At 34.3% G+C, this 18,938-nt stretch overlaps 1 protein-coding gene across 33 annotated transcripts in view; it reads left to right on the top strand.

The window, feature by feature from the left end:
• The window catches only part of KMT2C (lysine methyltransferase 2C), a 272,539-nt gene that overhangs the window by 174,972 nt on the left and 78,629 nt on the right, over positions 1-18,938 (top strand). For 29 of the 33 annotated variants that reach the window (XM_048212977.2, XM_048212974.2, XM_048212973.2 and 26 more), the window contains 4 exons: positions 7,194-7,313; positions 9,594-9,710; positions 16,974-17,075; positions 17,272-17,376. In XM_048212977.2, coding sequence (XP_048068934.2) covers positions 7,194-7,313; positions 9,594-9,710; positions 16,974-17,075; positions 17,272-17,376 — 444 coding nt within the window. The remainder of the gene's footprint in view (positions 1-7,193; positions 7,314-9,593; positions 9,711-16,973; positions 17,076-17,271; positions 17,377-18,938) is intronic. The other 4 variants (XM_048212989.2, XM_057304572.1, XM_048212994.2 and 1 more) reach the window with 1 other exon arrangement.

Raw genomic sequence — 18,938 nt, 5'->3', positions numbered from 1 at the left:
GATAAATTAAGAATGATGCTCTATTTTCACTACTTTTAAGTACTGAAGTAGAAAAGTCTTCATCCTCCAGTTGCTCATAGGACACATTTTAAAATGATGGTAAAAACCATTTGTTGTAGCAACAATTCACTGTGTATTTTCAGCATGTATTAGGTTATCAATATAGAAGCCATGTATAATGTACACATATATGTTAATATGCTGTTGTATATACACATACGAGTACATATATATGAGTATGTGTGTAGGGATACTGGAGTATGGAAGAGTATATAAATATACATCACTGTTCTGAGTCGGAGAGGTCAGGACAGAGACCATGGAATCTGTACAGGATTATTTTCCCTTTAGAAGAGATTAATCATTGAAGTTGATTGTTTAATATTATACTTTTTATATGGAAGATTTTAGGTGTTACTTATACTATTTTCTTTATGAGGTGTTTCAAGTGTATCTCTGATGTATGCTTAAAAACCTTACTATAGGAACAGTAATGTAAGTTTTTCTGATGGTTGTGGATAGAAAAGGTTCCTTTTTTTTGTTTACTTCCTCATTTCAGACACAGGATTTCCCAAAGATGAAGAAGAATATAGACATGATAGGTAGTAGGAGAAGGAAATTGGTGAAGCAATGACAGGCAGCCAGCCGGTTGGACATGGATGGGTTCATATAAATTGTCCCAGTGAATCAGTTGGCTTTTCTTTCTTCATCCTTTATTGAAGTTATTCATTTATATATATTTTCGTGTTTCATTTTTTCAATATTTTTGTGGGTATATCCATTTTGGACCTTAGGTTTAGAAAAGTCATTATCGGCCAACTGCATGTTATAATTGCCTGAGGAGCCTTGAAAACATATCAGTGCAATGACCCCATCCTACACCAAATAAAACAGCCCTGTAATCTTTCATGTTAGCCCTGCAAGTAGAGTCCTAAGTTAAAGAAATGTGCTACTCGTTGTTACTTTTATGCATCTGACTTACTACAAGAAATACTCTTAAAAAGCAGTGGAAAATAGGATGGAAACATTTTTTATTTCACCATATCAAGTAACAGTGTGTTTTTCATTTTCTACTTATTTCTCCACAGTTGTATTTATCCATTTTAATTTGGAAATTCTGAGATAATAGTAATCTCAGCCCATCTTCTGTTATTTATCCTATTTGTATAACTTTATGGAAAAATATTTCATATAATCACATGACTGTGCTCTGCTTAGACACTCATGTACTAAGTGCTTTCATGATAGTATTGAAAGAGCTTTATTAAACCTATGAAATATGTTTTATTGAAATAGTAAATATTTCAGTGAAATTTCATAGAAATAAACATAAGTACTCAACTATATTTTGAACACTTTCAAATTCTAGGAATTTTTTTCATTTTTGATTTTACTTTTCCATCAATTTTTGTTAACATCATGTATATGGAAAGCTTAGAAATTTCCATTAAGTTCTAAGACTGATATGTATTGAGGGGTTCTCAGAGAAAGTGAAATTTCTTCAGTACAGTAGGTTTCCAAGGATAGTACTTCATTAGATCATAACCACTTTTCCATTACATTGTGAAGTGGATATTTTATTTTTTATTAATTTAACTAATTTTATTACGAACCATAGAATTTTATAACATACCTGCCTACTGCAATAGCATTTTGAATGAATGAGGTGTTTTGAGTTAACAAATCAGTTTCGTAATCTATTCTTGTGAGAGAAAAACGAATCTCCAGGGTGGGGAGCTGTAGAGGGTTGTAGTTTTATTAACAATTAATTACAAGTAAGCACGTTCGTTCGTTCTTTTTTAAAATAGCATTTCTGGTTTGTAAACACAAATCCTTTAGCACTGTTGATTTAAAAAATTTTTTTGTTCTGTTTTGTTTTTAAGGTTAAAAAAAGGCATATCTATAAATCATACTGTCCAAATAAGGAGAGGTTCAGTTCTTGTTAAATTATTTCATATCCACTTTTAATTAAAATGTTTGAATTTTGAAGCATTGCTTGATATAACTTATACACGGTGGCATTCACTAAAAGGAAAGAAATTACCCCGTACAGTTTTAATTGTCCCTTCTTGGATACCTGTTAGGTAAGGTAAAGCCTACATTTCTGATACTTTATCTTAGAATCTATTAAAGCTTTCATTAGTAAATAGATACATACTCTGTATTCTTTACGGAGAATAAAAGATGCATTGTAGTTTCCCAGAGTGATTTTCCACTTATATTCTAGTGTAAATACTATGCTGCGTTTTAAAGAAGTATTTTGTATAGTTTACCTCAGTTTTGACTGAAACTGATACCAAGAAAGATTGGTTAATATAAATTCAGCATGCGCATTTCCATAGTGCAATTACTTGGATTCAGATCCTTATTTTCCATTATTGTCTGTGTGACGCTAAAGCACATTACCTTGCCAGCTGTCTTGTTTCTTCATCTGTAAAACTACATCGTACGGTGGATGTTGGAGTTTAACAACACATATACAGCACCTGACATGTAGCAGGTGGTAGTGCTGCCCTGCTTGCTTTCTCTTGAATTGTGGAGTAATGCAGATATTCTGTGAAAATGATGACTTGAGGAGGTAATAATCCTGTATTAAATGTAGCTCTGGAGAACCAATCAGATCAACTGAAAATTATTTGTACTGAAATGTGCCAGTGAAAATAACTGTAGGCCTTGAGTGAGTCAAACACTGGTCACAGTAAATACAGTATGTAGTAGGTTTCTTGAGTTCAAAGCCACCTAGTGGCTGCACAGATTTTGGAATTGAATAGCCTATTAATTACACTATGTGTGATATGTGCTGCAGGAGAGGAAACCAGGGTACTATGGAAAAGTAGAGGGGGCGAGAGGAAACTCAACTTAGGCTTACAAACTATGCAGCTAAAGTCCAAGAAACACTGCTCTAAGTCACTGAAAAACTGTAGTTTTAAACCTAAAAAAATGTCTAGCCCTCTGGGGTGGCAAGCTGCAAACACAGATCAGCAGCATCCCTTTTCTCTTGGTTTCCTTGTGCCTATTGTGATATTTCCAAAGCCATTACCAAAATCATTGCTAGCACCAGCCAAATTCACATTCCTAAATTATTGAAGGATAAAGCTGGTAACAGCTGTTTGTGTACTTTTATAGCATCTTATCAAAGCACTATCAGGACTAAATTTCTTGTTCCATTTGATGTTGAACTCAGTTTTGTATATGAGACTTATTTATGTGAAAAGAATTTGTAAGTCATAAAAATGAGTTGTTTGCTGCTGTGGCTGTAATGTACATGAGAGAATGTATATGCCAAAAAGGAATTATAAATGCTTTAGGTTTTCTGTTTCTCTTGCCAATTGTCCTCTCTGCTCTCTCTTCATCGTTTTCGTTTTCTCTAAATCAGACTCATCCTTTAATAGCAGCCTTGGTTTTGCATAGCATGTTGGGAGAGGCTGGACCTGAGTGAGGATGACTTGGAGGTGTGAAGTCTGCCCAGGACACACCAAACCTCTGGCTGCTCTTGAAACTTTTTCAGTAGGTTAGGATATTCCTGGGCTCTGATTATGACATTGATGATATTTAACAGCCAGCCATAGGATTCGGCTTCTAATAATAGAAAGTTGACCTTAATATCCTTTTCTCCACTTGCCATTATTGTTTCCATTTTCCTATCCCATAGCCCTTGTAACAGCTGTATAATTTACCAGGTTGATAAATTTACCTGAGAAGTTGGCCTCAAGGTAGGAAGAAGCTCAATACCAACTTTAAACAGGTTTTGGATTCAATAATTATTGTTAGAATCTAATTCAATCTCAACCAAGTATTTTTTTAAAAGTTTTTATAGGATTTGATAGCAAGTTGCTTCTCTTTAGCTCTCTTTACAACTTAGTTTTCTCGTGGCTACATTTTGAACCCTTTTGCTTTTAATTCGTTTTGTATGTAGTTTAAGAGTAACAGTGCATTGGATGGATTGGTAATTTTTTTTTTTTTAAGTGAGGAAATTCAGGAATGTAGGCTCTGTCTGATGGGGGAATTAGTATGTTTCATAGTACAGTGCTTATTGATGCATATAGGCAGCTAAAAAAAATAAATGCCCAGTGGAGAACTGAACAGAATGCTTAACATAGCGGTGAACAAAAAGAATGGTCTTTTCTCATCAAACTTCTAATCCAATGGCAACAAATAAATACAAATATAGTAAGTATAAATTCAAGTGTAACAGTGTAAACCATGTTTCAGTAGACAGGGAAGCTGACCTCTGAATTGTCGGTATAGATTCTTTTTCATCATAGCTGAGATCTGTAGGATAATTTATAACTAAAGCTGATAATTATAACTATATTTTAGTTTTAAGGTCTAAAGAATATATTAGGTAATTTCTTCATTGTCAAAACATCTAAGTATAATCATAATTTTTCTCCAGTTCCTATAAAATTACACACAATCTATCTTCCAATGTCTTATGATAATATACTTATTAAAATTCATAATGTAATTACCCAAGCTTTTATTATATAAGTTCTTCATAGCAGTTGAATGGTTTTCTAATTATTCCTGAAATGGCATCCAAACATTCTTGATCTATGGAGCCCTTCATTTTGTTCATCCATGTTCTGTGAAGTGTAAATGTTTTTAAAATGAGACACAATTTTGGCATCAAAGCTAACTTTTAAATTATGGTGAATAACATATTATCTGAGAGTATGACTTTTTATAGTTATGTTTTAAGAGCTGTTTACTGACTTAACATTAAATGATCCACCAAAAGGAGTTTTATACAGTAGCCAAATATTGTCAGAGAAAAACCAATGGGAACATGGAGAGAACTAAATTTAGATATCTCTTGCCCTTATTCTCTACCAGTAAATAATTAGAAACAGTAAAACATATATGACCCCAAATTTCAGTCAGCGAGAAGATGCAAAACATGTTGTAGGGTAGGTGATAGTTCAGCTGGAGCCCTGAAGAAAGGCCTCTTTGACGAGGAAGTGCCTGAGCCTGTACCTGAAGAATCAGAAGCAGCAGCCGTGCAGTGGAGAGCTGCCGTTGTGCCGAGTCCGTAGGCCCCTGAGTAGTGAGGAGCTCCGCATGTGTGAAGGAAACCAAGGTAGCTGGGGCATACCAGTCATGAGAGAGGGCCACAAGATGAGGCTGGAGAGAGGCAGTGGGAAAGGTTTGCAGTAAATTAAGTGCACTGAGGAGCTGTTGGAAGGGTTTGAAACAAGGTAGTGTCTTGCTTGATCAGATTTACATTTTTGCAAAGTCTCTCTGGCTGCTGTGTAGAGAAGGGCTTCAGGCAGATCCTGGGTAGGGAGAATTGTGAAGAGCAGCTGGCTGGAAGATTGAATATACTGATGTACTGATGGTTTGGATTGAAGGAGTGGCAGGGGAGAATGATGGGGGGAAAAACAGATCAGATGACTCCCCATTTTTTGACGTGAGGTCTGGAGTCCACTTCTGAAGATGGGGAAGATTGTGAGACGGAACTGGGTAAGGGAGAGATTTTAGACGTTGTAAACTTGAGAGGTTTGGTGTGACAGAATGGACGTGCTGAGGAGAATGTTGAAAACCTTATTAACTTCTGCAAGAACATGTTGGAACTAGAAATGTGAATTTGGGAGACAACAACATTCAAGATGGTGTTTACAGCCCTCATGATAGGTCATACCATTTAGGAAGAGACTACACAGAGAGGAACGTTGTCCCGGCCTCAGCCCTGGGAAACACTGGGGCTTCGAAAGTCAGGTGGAGGAAGAGCATGCTTGGGGGACAGAAAGGTCAGCAAGGAAGGGCAGAGAAACATTCACAGGTGTGAATGAACCCAGTAGAACTGTATGGAGAAGTTGACAGTTTGAGTACGATGAGAATAGAGAAATGACTTCTGGCAGCATAGAGGTTACCCAAAGACCCTGGATGCAGCAGGAAAGAAGACATAGGTGTAGATGCAAGTTGATCTGATACTGGGAAAAAGAGGTAATTCACTTGTCCGTAAAATCAGCATAGCCATTCACTGAGGTTGAGGCTCGGTTAATTAAAAGTGAAACCAGTCTCTTCCTTGTGTGGTTTTTCTCAAAACACTGTTATTGCATTAATTATCCACTTCCCATAGGGTGGTCAAACTCTTATTTTGGTTGATTATTTAAATTCCTGGTGGTAGTTTTATGTGATTAATAGGTTATTACTTGTTAGTTTGATAATATTCTAGAAACCTGGTAAGTACTGTGTTTTGTAAGTTTGGGTCACTTAATTGGTAAAAGTTATAGCATGTGTTATGGAATTGCCTAATTCAAAATAGGTTCTTTATTGTTTGACATTTGTTTTGTGTTTTTCTTTAAATTGTTATCTTTGTGGAATAGACATTTTTATTTACGCTGTTTAGCATCTTCATCGGATTAGTTTAGGTTATTGCTGAATGTGGTTATTAAGAAGTAAAATGTCTTACTTTCATTTTAACTATTTTAATAAGATATTGTTTCTTGTATAAATAACCAAGTATCTTAGGCATTGTAATTTGCAAATTTAGGACAATTTGCTTTAACATTTTTCACTGTACCAATTAGTCCCTTGGATATAATCTAAGGATAATAGTCCCCTAAATAGAAATAAAAAACCAAAACTGCAACTAGTGGTCACTGGAAGGAAGAGTAGTTAAATGCTAGGATTATAACTGATATTTGCATCTGAAGATTGCAAACTAACTTTACAGGGTTTAAAGTCAATGTGTCTATAGATTGCTCATGTTTCTGATTGCATCTGTTTGCCTACTGCTTTGGTTGTTCATAGCAATAGGTCTGCATAACATTCGTTAAGGTTATTTCTCTTTTCCAGTAGAGTGATAGTTGTTAGAAGAAGATAATCCCCAAATAGTTTCTTATATAAAGTGTTACTTCTTAGAATTTAGTTGACTTTTATTTATATTTTGGTTCTATAATTGCAGTTCATGAGTCAGTGTTGATGTCATATAAACCCTGATTCCTAGTATGTTTCATTGTACTGATGTTTCCATCTGAATAAAATACTTAATGTAAATTGTAGCTGCAAACATTTAAGTATAAAGTCATTGTAAGCCATAAGCTTCTTTTCCCTACCTTGAAGCAATTTGTCCTAAATTTCCATACGTCTGCATTTGTTTTTGCTGTTCTAAAATTCCTCAGTTGCTGGCTTTGACCTTTTACGTTGCTGAGTTTTATACATCTATTTTCTCACCTGCCATATCCTAGGGGGCTTGGAGTACCCATAATACAGTGAGCCCACCTTCCTGGTCCCCAGACATTTCAGAAGGTCGGGAAATTTTTAAACCCCGGCAGCTTCCTGGCAGTGCCATTTGGAGCATCAAAGTGGTAAATAAAATTGCATTTACATTCATATATCATTTCTTTCTGGTTGGTTTTGTCCAAGTAGAAGTTAAGAATTAAGCCTTTCTTTTCTAGATAAATAGTTCAGATTCCAGAGCCACTTTTTTAATCTAAAAATTTTAGTGTGAAGAGTCAACATGCTTACGGTTAAAAATCTGGATTAGGAGGAAATTATATTGAGATTTTACATGACTGATTTTAAGTGTGAATTTTTAATAACTTCTTTTTATGGCTGCTTCTTTTATGTCGTAATTACCAGTGTTTCTATGGGGGAAAATCCTTGTCACATAGGCTATAAAGTAATTTAGGACTTGCTCATTCATGATAATCATAAAATTTTGTTGCTTAGAAAAAGAAGTTGCTTAGAAAAAGAACAAAAGAAAACTACACTAATCTATTATGTGCTAATGGAGAAGAAATACCAGAATCTCAGCAGATTTCACTGTCTGTGTTAATAACCTCACAATTATAGGGCCTCTTTCTCATGTCATTGATGGAGGACTCTGCTAGTTCTTGAAGTAAGTTATGTAGTCTGATGCATTTTAGAGGGGAAAAAATTAATGTGAAAAGTATTAATCGTCTGCAAAGTTAAAATATTTTACTACCTAGAAAGATAATTTTCTTCATCTTCTGTATTTACATTCTGGAATAAGGCTGTTTATTTTAGACTAATCAAGGATTTCAGAGGAGTTCTAGATTCTACTTTCTTATTTCTATCTCTATTAGAACTCTTTTTCAGCTCACTCTGATACCATGCAAGGTGTTGAAAGTAGAGATAGTTGTTTTAAGAGTATAAAAGATGTTTTGACAGTTTTGTAGCAAATACCACCAATTTTCACTTATTCTCATCTGTGTCTTTAGATACTGGGGAAAAATGGATTATTATAGTCCTGATTTAATAATTGAACTTAACTTTAATCTTTTGTACTTATCAATGGCAAAACTATCCAGTTCAACCATCCCTTGTTCAAAAAAGCACAAGAGATCTAAAAGAAGAGCAGTTTAAGAAAAACAAGGAGAGGCAATTAATTTATAATTATTAACACTGAAGGGAAAAAAAGATTACCCCTTTCCTTTTTGTTCATGATCTGTTTTATGCTCACATTATAACCATAAATTATCAGCTTGGAAACTGTCGTGTTAAGTAGGTAGTAAGTTCAGCATTTCAGACTACAATAAAAATGATATCAGTTGAAAATGTGACATATTGTTTAACTTATGGAAAAAAATCAGGACTTCCTGAGTATTTTAATAATTTTAGCGGTATAGAATATTATAAATATGTGTTGATGTCCGGCTTTTTCAGGAAGTAATACACAAGTCTGAGTATAAACAAGAAAACAACAATAACAAATAACTCTAGTATTTATTTGTTAAAATATCAGAGAATTTAACCTGTTTTCCTATAGAATATTTTTGTGTGTTGGGTAAAAATTCAGATCAGTTATTTGCATTTCAAGTAATTACTATCCAGATGCGTTAAAGCAAGCTATTTACCTTTTAATCAGCTTTCCTATAAACTTTAAATACATTATCCTCTAAATACTGTGGTAGAGTGAGGTATACCAGTTCATACAGATAGTTATTGAATAGTAGGGAAATTGACAAGTTTAATGACAGGAAAATTACCATTGTACGCTAGCAAAAATTAGCTTCCATGCAATGTAGTAGCAGAGCAGAATACTGGTTAAGAATGTGGACACTGGAGCCAGAGGTCCTAGCTCTAGACTTTAGACAAGTTACTTTTTTTATCCCTCAGTGCATTTATCTCTAAAATGGGGATAATAAAATAGTACTGGCCTTATGAGATAGTTGCAAGTAAAAAGTGCTTAGACCAGTATATAGTAAGTACTCAATGTATGTCAGCTATTGCTAGAATTACTGAGAGAAGAGTTAGCGAGGATGTCTTTCCTTAATACTTGCTCTATATTTAATACAAATTGGATGGGGTTGTGGCTGTGGGCCACCTAGAATGTAGGATTAGGAAGTGGAAAAAGAAGGCCAAGGTTTGCTGATGCAGGGCATTCACAGAAACAAACCCAACATTTGATTCTAAGATCATAGACATTTTATGTTTATACTTTTAAGTTGCATAATATGTGTTGAAAGATAAAAATAATAAGCCTGGTCTCTTAATATTTATCATTTAATCAGAATAAGAGGGAAGCAAGTATTTGTGTAACCTTTAATAAAGTGTTTTTTCTCACATTGGATTTTAAATTTGGACTTTTGCAGAATGCTGATTTTTCCTTATCTGTTATGTAGGGCCGTGGGTCGGGATTTCCAGGGAAGCGGAGACCCCGTGGTGCAGGATTGTCAGGACGAGGTGGCAGAGGCAGGTCAAAATTGAAAAGTGGAATTGGGGCAGTTGTGTTACCTGGGGTAAGGCTCATTTCTTGTATCCTTTATCTTTGCTATAATCCTTAATTTGTTGACCGATGATGGTAATCTCATTTGTAAAATTACTAGATTGTAAGAGTCACATAAATAAGCCAAAGTTTTTATTTTACTCTCTCTGTACTTTGCCTTTTTTTTTTTAAAAAACACCTCTGATCAGGTTTTCTTTTAAACTTAATTCTTAATATTTTATATTCCCATTCTCTTTCTCTTTTCTTACCTTCCTCTTTCACTCTGATCTTTCTATAGCAACCATTCCCAAAAATATATATATAATATATTTGCTCCTTTATTTTTAGTAAAAGCAAACTCCTGTTATATTATTGAGCTTATTTGAAAAAATTAAGTTGAGGGGCGCCTGGGTGGCTCAGTCGTTAGTCTGCCTTTGGCTTGGGTCATGATCCCAGTGTTCTGGGATCGAGCCCCACTTTGGGCTCCCTGCTCAGCGGGAAGCCTGCTTCTCCCTCTCCCACTCCCCCTGCTTGTGCTGTCTTTCTTGCTGTGTCTGTCTCTGTCAAATAAATAAAATCTTTAAAAAAGAAAAACAGAAAAAAAGAAAAAATTAAGTTGATGTTTTAAGTTTTTTTATTATAATACAGTTTATAGAAGAAATTAGAAATGTTGCAGATTACTACATACCCTAAAAATGTTGAAGATTTATAACTATTTTTGATATGTTTCAATTCAAGATTGATAAATATTTGCTCATTGGCATGTATACGAGGCTTTATTAAGTGTGTATTGAAAAAAACCTGTATTTGGCAAACAGTGGCAAATATTTCATGTGGTAACTTTACTGTAATTTTACCATAATCCTGTTTTTCAAATTCTAATCATCATTTTAAGTTCAGGAAACAAGTGGATCATTCAGTTTGTGCCACAGTTTGTGTATCTGTTCACCTTTTAAAGGATATTGTGGTTGCTTCCATTTTTTGGCTATTAAAAACAAAACTGCCAAAAAACGCTGCTATGAACTTTTATGTTTAAGTTTGTATGTGGACATATGCTTTGTTTTCCCATGAGTAAACGTCTAGGAGCGGCCTGGCTGGATACATGGTAGGTATATGCTCAGCTTAAGAAGAGGCTGCTTTCTAAGTTGGGTGTGACATTTTATGTTTGCAAGAGTGCATGAGATTCCTGTTTCCTCCATATACTCACCTGTACTTGCTAGTTAGTCTTAATTTCAGCCACTGCAGCAAGTGTGTTAATATCTCATTTGCATTTCTCTCATGGCTAATGATGTTGGTCAGATTTTTAGGTGCTTATTTGTATATTTCTTTGATAAAGTCACTCTTCAAATCTTTAGTACATTTTAAAAATTTGAGTAGTTTTTTTTAATTTATTGAGTTTTGTGTTTTCTTTATGTAATCTGAACATGGTAAAGAACTTGTTGGGAACAATAAATGTTTTAATTTTGATGAAGTCCCCTTCTTTAATTTTTTTTCTTTTATGATTGTGCTTCTGGTGTCTGAGAAATAATTGCATAACCCAAGTTCACAAACATACTCTGTGATTTCTTCTAGAAGTTTTATGGTTTTAGGTGTTGCATTTAGCTGTCTGATCCAATTTGAGCTAATGTTTATGTACAATATAAATATAGATCAAAGATCATATTTGAGTATCCAGTTGTTTGAACACTATTTCTCTGAATTGCCTTTGTATCGTTCTTAAAATTTAGTTATCTGTGTATTTGTGGATCTGATTTTAGAATCTCTATGCTATACTATTGATCCATTTCTCCATCTTTAGGCCAATACTATACTATATTTATATTGCATACTTCTACACTTTTAACTAGTATTGAAATCAATTAGTTTTCCATTTTTTTTACTTTTTCAAAGTTGTTTTGGCTATTCTAAATCCTTCATGTTTCTATATGAATTTTACCATTGGCTTGTCAATTTCTGCAAATAAGCCTGCTAAGATCTTGATTGGGTTTGCATTCAAACTACAGATCAATTTGGGGGAAGTTGGTGTTTTAACTGTGAAGAGTCTTTCAACCCATGAACATTGTGTATCTCTCTGTTTCTTTAGGTCTCTTTAAATTTGTCTCAGTGATGTTCCTCAGTTTACAACATAAATGTCTTTTGCATTATTTCTCAGATATATCTCCAAGTTTTCCATATTTTTAATGGTATTGTAAATGGCAGCGTTGTCTCAATTTCAAATTGTAGTTGTCTTTTGCTAGTATTAGAAATACTCATTTTTGTGTATTGATTTTTGTATCCTACTGCCTTACTGAACTCCCATATTACTTCTGCTTGTTTATTTGTAGAACCCATTGAGTGTTCTGCACTTATGACACTTAAGATCATGTTGTTTGCAAATAAAGTTTTACATCTGTTTAATCTGGAGGGTTTCCATTTCTATTCTTTATTGCGTTTATTATAATCTTTAATACAGTGTTGGATAGAGGTAATAAGATAACCTTCTTTTCGATCTTGAGGAGAGAATACATTTAGTCTTTCATCATTGAGTATGGTGTTAGCTCTAGTTTTTATTTTTTATTTTTTTGAAAAGATTTATTTATTTTAGAGAGTGAGAAAGATCATGTGAATGAGTGTGGGGGAAGAGGCAGAGGGAGGTGGAGAGAGAGAATCTCAAGCAGACGCCCTGCTGAGCGCGGAGCCCAGCATGGGTGATCTCATGACTATGAGATCATGACCTGAGCCAAAATCAAGAGTCAGAGGCTTAGCCAATTAAGCCACCCAGGTGCCCCTTCTTTTATTTTTTCAGTAGACATCTTAAATCAGTATGAGGAAGCTCCTTTCTATTCATAAGTTGTTGAGATGTTTTTCTTTTAATCAGGTGTGGATGTTGGATTTTGTCAAATGCTTTTTCTGCATTTATGGCTTATTGATACGGTGAAGTATATTGATTGGCTTTTTTTTAATGCTCAAGCAGCCCGTGTTCTTGTGATAAACTGCACTTGGTCATGAGGTTTTTTCTTTTTCATATGTTGTTGGGTTCAAATGGCTAAAAATTTTAGACTTCTTATGTCTATGTTCATGAGGGTATTGGTTAGTCTGTAGTCTTATTTTCTTACAGTTTCTTTGTTTTTGGTATTGGCATAATGCTGGCTTCCTTAATTTCCATCACCCGTTTCACCCATCCCCCCCACACCCCTCCCTCTGGTAACCATCAGTTTGTTTTCTATAGTAAGAGTCTATTTCTTACTTTGTCTGTCTCTCTTTTTTTCCCCTTGCTCATTTGTTTTATTTCTTAAATTCCACATATGAGTGAAACCATATGGGATTTGTCTTTGCCTGACTTACTTCACTTAGCGTTATACTCTCTAGCTCCATCCATGTCTTTGCAAATGGCAAGATTTCATCTTCTTTATGCCTGAATACTATTCCATTGTGTATGTATATACCACATTTTCTTTATCCATTCATCAGTCAGTGGATACTTGGGCTGCTGCTCCCATATCTTGGCTATTGTAAATAGCGCTGCAGTAAACATAGAGGTGCATGTATCCCTTTGAATTAGTATTCTTGTATTCTTTGGGTAAATATACAGTAGTGTGATGGCTGGATTCTAGGGTAGTTCTATTTTTAACTTTATGAGGAACCTCCATACTGTTTTCCACAGTGGCTGCACCAGTTTGCATTCCTACCAAGAGGGTTCCTTTTTCTATATCCTTACCAACACCTGTTGGTTGTTGTGTTTTTGATGTTAATCATTCTGACAGATGTGAGGTGATCTCTCATTGTAGATTTGATTTGCATTTCCCTGATGATAAGTGATGATGAGCATTTTTTCATGTTATCTATTGGCCATCTGGATGTCTTTGGAGAAATGTCTGTTCATGTCCTCTGCCCATTTTTTGATTATTTGTTTTTTTGGTGTTGAGTTCTATCAGTTCTTTATTTATTTAGGATATTAATCCTTTATTGGATATGTTATTTGCAAATATCTGCCCCCATTCTGTAGGTTGCCTTTTAATTTTGTTGACTGTTTCCTTTGCTAGGCAGAAGCTGTTTATTTTGATGTAGTCCCAATAGTTTATATTTGCTTTTGTTTTCCTTTGTCTCAGGGGACCTATCTAGAAAAATGTTGTTATGGCCAATGTCAGAGAAATTACTACCTATGTTCTTTTCCAGGATCTTTATGGTTTCAGGTCTCACATTTAGATCCATTTTGAATTTATTTTTATGTATGGTGTAAGAAATTGGTCCAGTTTCATTCTTTTGCATGTTGCTGTCCAGTTTTCCCAATAAGATATGTTGAAGAGACTGTCTTTTTCCCTCTTCATTTGAAGATTTTAACTATATATTCAATTTCCTTGGTAGGTATAGGGCTATTTAGGTTATCTGTTTATTCTTATATGAATTTGTCTTTCAAGGAATTTATCCTTTTCATATAAGTTGACAAATCTGTTGGCCTATTATCCTTTTAATATCTGCAGAACATGTAGTGATGTCACCTTCCTCATTCCCAGTATTGGTGATTTCTGTCTTCTTTTTTCCTAATTGGTCTTGCTGCTGGTTTATAAATTTTATTGATCTTGAGCCAGCCTTTGTTTTCATGAATTTTTCTCCATTTTTTTTCTGTTTTCCAGTTCATTGATATCTACTCTGATCTTTACTATTTTCTTTCTCTCACTTTGAGTTTAATTTGCTCTTCTTTTTTTGTTTACTTATTATGTCCCTGCTTGGAAATTCCCGACTTGTGAGGTTTCGGTTAGAGGTTTCTTTTCTCTTAGGCTTGTATTTGTGGTCCAGCCAAATAAAACTTCTGGCACCTTTAGGATAAATCAGAGCAATAGGTATGTAGGCAATATTAGGACACAATCTCAATAGGTATGTAGGCAAAATTAGGACACAATCTCAAAGATTGCCTTCTTTACCCTCGAGGTAGGTTTTATATATCTAGTAGTTTAAAGGTCATGAAATAAAATATAAACAGTGGGTCATTAAACTACGTGATATTGTTTTCCTTCTTTACATGTACAATAGCTGTTTAAAAATCTTGATTTTTCAGCACTTATAATTTAGATATACTCTTTGAATCTAGGGGATATTGCTGCTTTCTGTACAAACTTTGTTTCTGGTTGTACTGGGAATACTGTAGTCCATCCTTGTTTTTTATTTCAAATAAAGTGTTCTGATTAAATTTGTCTTTGAAAAATAATAAAATTTTATCATATCTTTGAGCCTATTCACTAGGTATCATCCGATTATAAAACGTGTTTTGTTTTCTGTGTTGGAGATGGGGATGTAGAAATAGATACTTTTTATGTCAGTATACTTCTGTGAGCTATATTTTAGCTATTGCCACAGTTTCATATTTTAATGTTTTCAGTGTATCTTTAGTCCTTTGGGTGAATTACTGGTAACTTCACTTTTAGTAGACACTTAATTATTACTAATGGAATGATATTTTACTTTATGAATCATCTTGTTTGACTTGCTAAAACTCATTTTTTTTTTTTTAAGAGAGTGAGGGAGAGAGAGAATCTTAAGCAGGCTCCATGCCCAGTGTAGAACCCAGTGTGGGGCCCAATGTGGGGCTCGATCTCACAACTCTGAGATTATGACCTGAGCTGAAATTAAGAGTTGGATCCTTAACCTGCTGAGCCACTCATGCACCCCAGGATGAACAATTTCTGAATATATTTCCTTAAAAAAAAAACCTAACATACTGTTAGATCAAAGTTGTTATTTGTACCACTGCTGCCTCTTGAGTCTTGATTTTCTTCCCTTTACCAGTTTGGTGCCTTTACATATTAAGTGGATCCATATGAAGTTGCCAGCCTTCAACCATTTTTGACCTGGAAGAACAGCAGTTTCTTATGATTCAACCTATTATATGCACCAGTAGACTACATAAAATTGCTTTGTGTGTTTTTGTACCATAGTGTTCTACCTCACATATGATTCTGCAGCTTGTTTTTCTACTCAGCTAAGTGGCTTGGTGATTTTTTTTTTTTTTTTGATGGAAATCAAAACAAATTTCTACCACTGTGTTTGAAATGCTGCATAATTTTCCAGTTTGGCTTTGCTGTGGTTGTAGTAATTTCCCAGTGGTGACTATTTGGGTGACTTATGGTTTTCCCTTGTAGTCTTGAGAGTTATGACTGTAAATTGCTTTTATGGTTGATTCTATAATAAAACAGTAGTACTATCCAGTAAAACTTCTTTTAAAGTTATTTGCAATGAAAAATATTATTCCTGTAATATATCCCTTCTTTTTAGCTATTCTTTCAGTCATTCCTCAAGAATAACAATACAATTACTTTATATTTTGAACTTATTATGTTTCATGTCTGTCTTTCCAGGCTAGATTGTAAGGGAAGAGGACCATATTTTAAAATTTTGGCATTGGTCTCCCTGTTCTCTTTTTTTAGCAACTAATTTAGAGGTCTTTTTCATGATAAGCATTCTGGAAATAATTATTAACAAGCCAGTGGGTACTTAGTTGATGTGATGAAATTTGTCCATGACCAGAAATGAATATCTATGGTTGGTAATCTTTTGGCTAAGACTGAAATTTTGATAAATTATTCAAAATAATAATATTTTAAAGCAGTGCTGTCCAACAGAAATATATGTATATCACATATGCAATTTAAAACTTTATAGTAGCTACATTAAAAAAAGGAAGAGGAATAGGTGAAATTTAACTTTAATGTATTCCTTTTGACCCACATATCCAAAATACTACTATTTCAACATTTAATATATAAAATATGCAAAATTATTTATGAGCTATGTTTACATTCTTTTTTGTTTGATATTTAAGTCTTTGAAACCTGGTAGGTATTTTATACTTACAGAACATCTCAGTTTTGACTAGCCAGATGGCAGGTTTTAGAGTCACTAAAAGAGTGATACATATATGTATGTAGGTATATGTAGTATAGATAGATAGAGGTACACACACACACAAATATAATACAGTTTCTTTTGCTTGTTTCTTCATTAAAATTTCTGGCTAATTAAGTCTTACTAAAGGGTGTTTGTTTGTTTTTATTATGTTATATTTGTCACCATACAGTAGTTTATATTTTCTCACTGCTCCTGATCCATGGGACTTGTAATTTCAAAGAGACAATTAGGTAATTAAAGTGTCAGGACTTACACCTTTATGGTATTATCTTGGCATTAATAATCTAATTTGAAATTGTTACTCTGGGCCGTGGCAAAAATTGTGTTCTGAATATGAATCTTCTCACGCGTTTCATTTAAGTATACTACAAGTGAAAAGTATGACTGTGCTCTCTGTGTATTTTCCTCTTCATAGGTGTCTGCTGCTGATGTTTCATCGAGTAAGGATGAAGAAGAGAACTCCATGCACAACACAGTGGTGCTGTTTTCTAGCAGTGACAAGTTCACCCTGCACCAGGTTTGAGTTCAGTTCTGGTCTTCCGCCTCTTGAATTCCTCTTTCCCCCTTTCTGCTTTATCCTGGATTCACCGAAGTCATTTACTACTTAGCTGTATAGCTATATTAGCTAAGAAGGCAATTTAAAGAACAAAACTGGTACATTCTTACCTCAGTCTCCAACCTAAATGATTATGTTCATGTGTTTTTAATTTCAGGATATGTGTGTAGTTTGTGGCAGTTTTGGCCAAGGAGCAGAGGGAAGATTACTTGCCTGTTCTCAGTGTGGTCAGTGTTACCATCCATACTGTGTCAGTATTAAGGTAAATATACTTGAATTTAAATCAGTTAAAAATATATTGAAATTTGATATGAGGATTATGATGCTATTTCCATTTCTTAAAATTAATCAGTTATTGTTTGTTGGGATCATTAGACATACGTGACAGGATCTAAGTGTTTAATATTTAAATACTGCCTTTCAAGTGTTACCTGAAAAAATTAACTCCTCTATAAGTTTGTGGTCTTAAACTGTAGTGATTATCCTGCTGTCTTGAAAAAGTAAAAATAAAAATGCATGTCTTTAAAAGATACTTTATACTTTTATTGGCTAAGGCATGAAGTTTAGTTGATCCATTCTGAATACTGATAATAAAAAGTTGACCCCAACCACAGAACTTAATAAAAACCCATTCATTCACTGGTCTCTCCCCATGTTGATTCTTCTCAGCCCTCACCTGCATACAAAAAGACATTTTCTGTTAGGCTTCTTGGATCAGTGGGTTGGTATTTTTAAATCCGTTTTGGAGCAATTTTGACCATTTCTTCATATTTCTTTTTCTGTTCCCCACACCCCACTTCTGAAATCTTAGTTGTATGTGTGCAAAATTGTATGATACTGTCCCCAGATCGCTCTCACTTTGTTGATTTTTTTCCAGTTGCTTTTCTCTCCACACTTTAGTTTGTATAGTTTCTGTTGCATTCCCCAAACTCACTTAAACACACACACACGCACACACAGACATTTATTTATTTGTTTGTTTGTTTATTTATATGAGCGAGTGAGTGAGAGAAAGAGAGTGAGCACACTCGACCATGAGGAGGAAGGGCAGAGGGAGAGAGAATCTCAAACTCGCTGCGCACCGAATGCGGAGCCCGACGCGGGGCTTGGTATCAGGACCCCGAGATCATGACCTGAGCTGAAACCAAGAGTCAGGTGCTCAAATGACTGTGCCACCCAGGCACCCCTCCTCAAACTCACTTTTATTATGCAGTATCTAATCTGTTTTTAAATGCATCCAGTGGATTTTTCACTGAGATGATTATATTTTTTAGTCAGTTTTATTTTATAGTTTATCTTGTAGTTTAAATTTTTTCTTCGTTGAGTTTTTTTTTCTTTCAAGTCCTTGTATGTATTTGTAATTGTTAATTCTACCATGTCTGACGTTTCTCATTATTATATTAGTTTATTATTACTAGTATTAGTTTACTTTCTTCCTTAAAAGGATGTGTGTGTATTTTTTTTAAGTAATTTTTGATTGTGCAGTGTGCATTTTGATATTATATTGTTAGGAGTTTGAATTTTGTTCCTTTAAAAAGTAGGGAGCTTTTGTGGCAGGCAGTTATTGTAGACATTCCAACCATTTGGAGCTTCTGTAGGCTTTTTGGGGTAGGCTAGAGAACCTTCACTTGGGGGTGGCTGTACTCATACTTTTTGGTCTTAGAACTGTTAACAGTCTAAAATTATTAAGGACCCCATAGAGTTTGTGTTTATGAGAATAATAATTATTGAATATTTACCACTTTAGAAATTAACTGGGAATATTTTAAAACAAACATACAAGCATGTTTGTTATATCATGTAATGATGTTTGGATTTAATATT

This window comes from Ursus arctos, unplaced genomic scaffold (assembly GCF_023065955.2).
Source record: "Ursus arctos isolate Adak ecotype North America unplaced genomic scaffold, UrsArc2.0 scaffold_3, whole genome shotgun sequence".
Classification (NCBI taxonomy): domain Eukaryota; kingdom Metazoa; phylum Chordata; class Mammalia; order Carnivora; family Ursidae; genus Ursus; species Ursus arctos.
The sequence above is the reverse complement of the archived record's forward strand: the minus strand, read 5'-3'. Positions and strand labels throughout refer to the sequence as shown.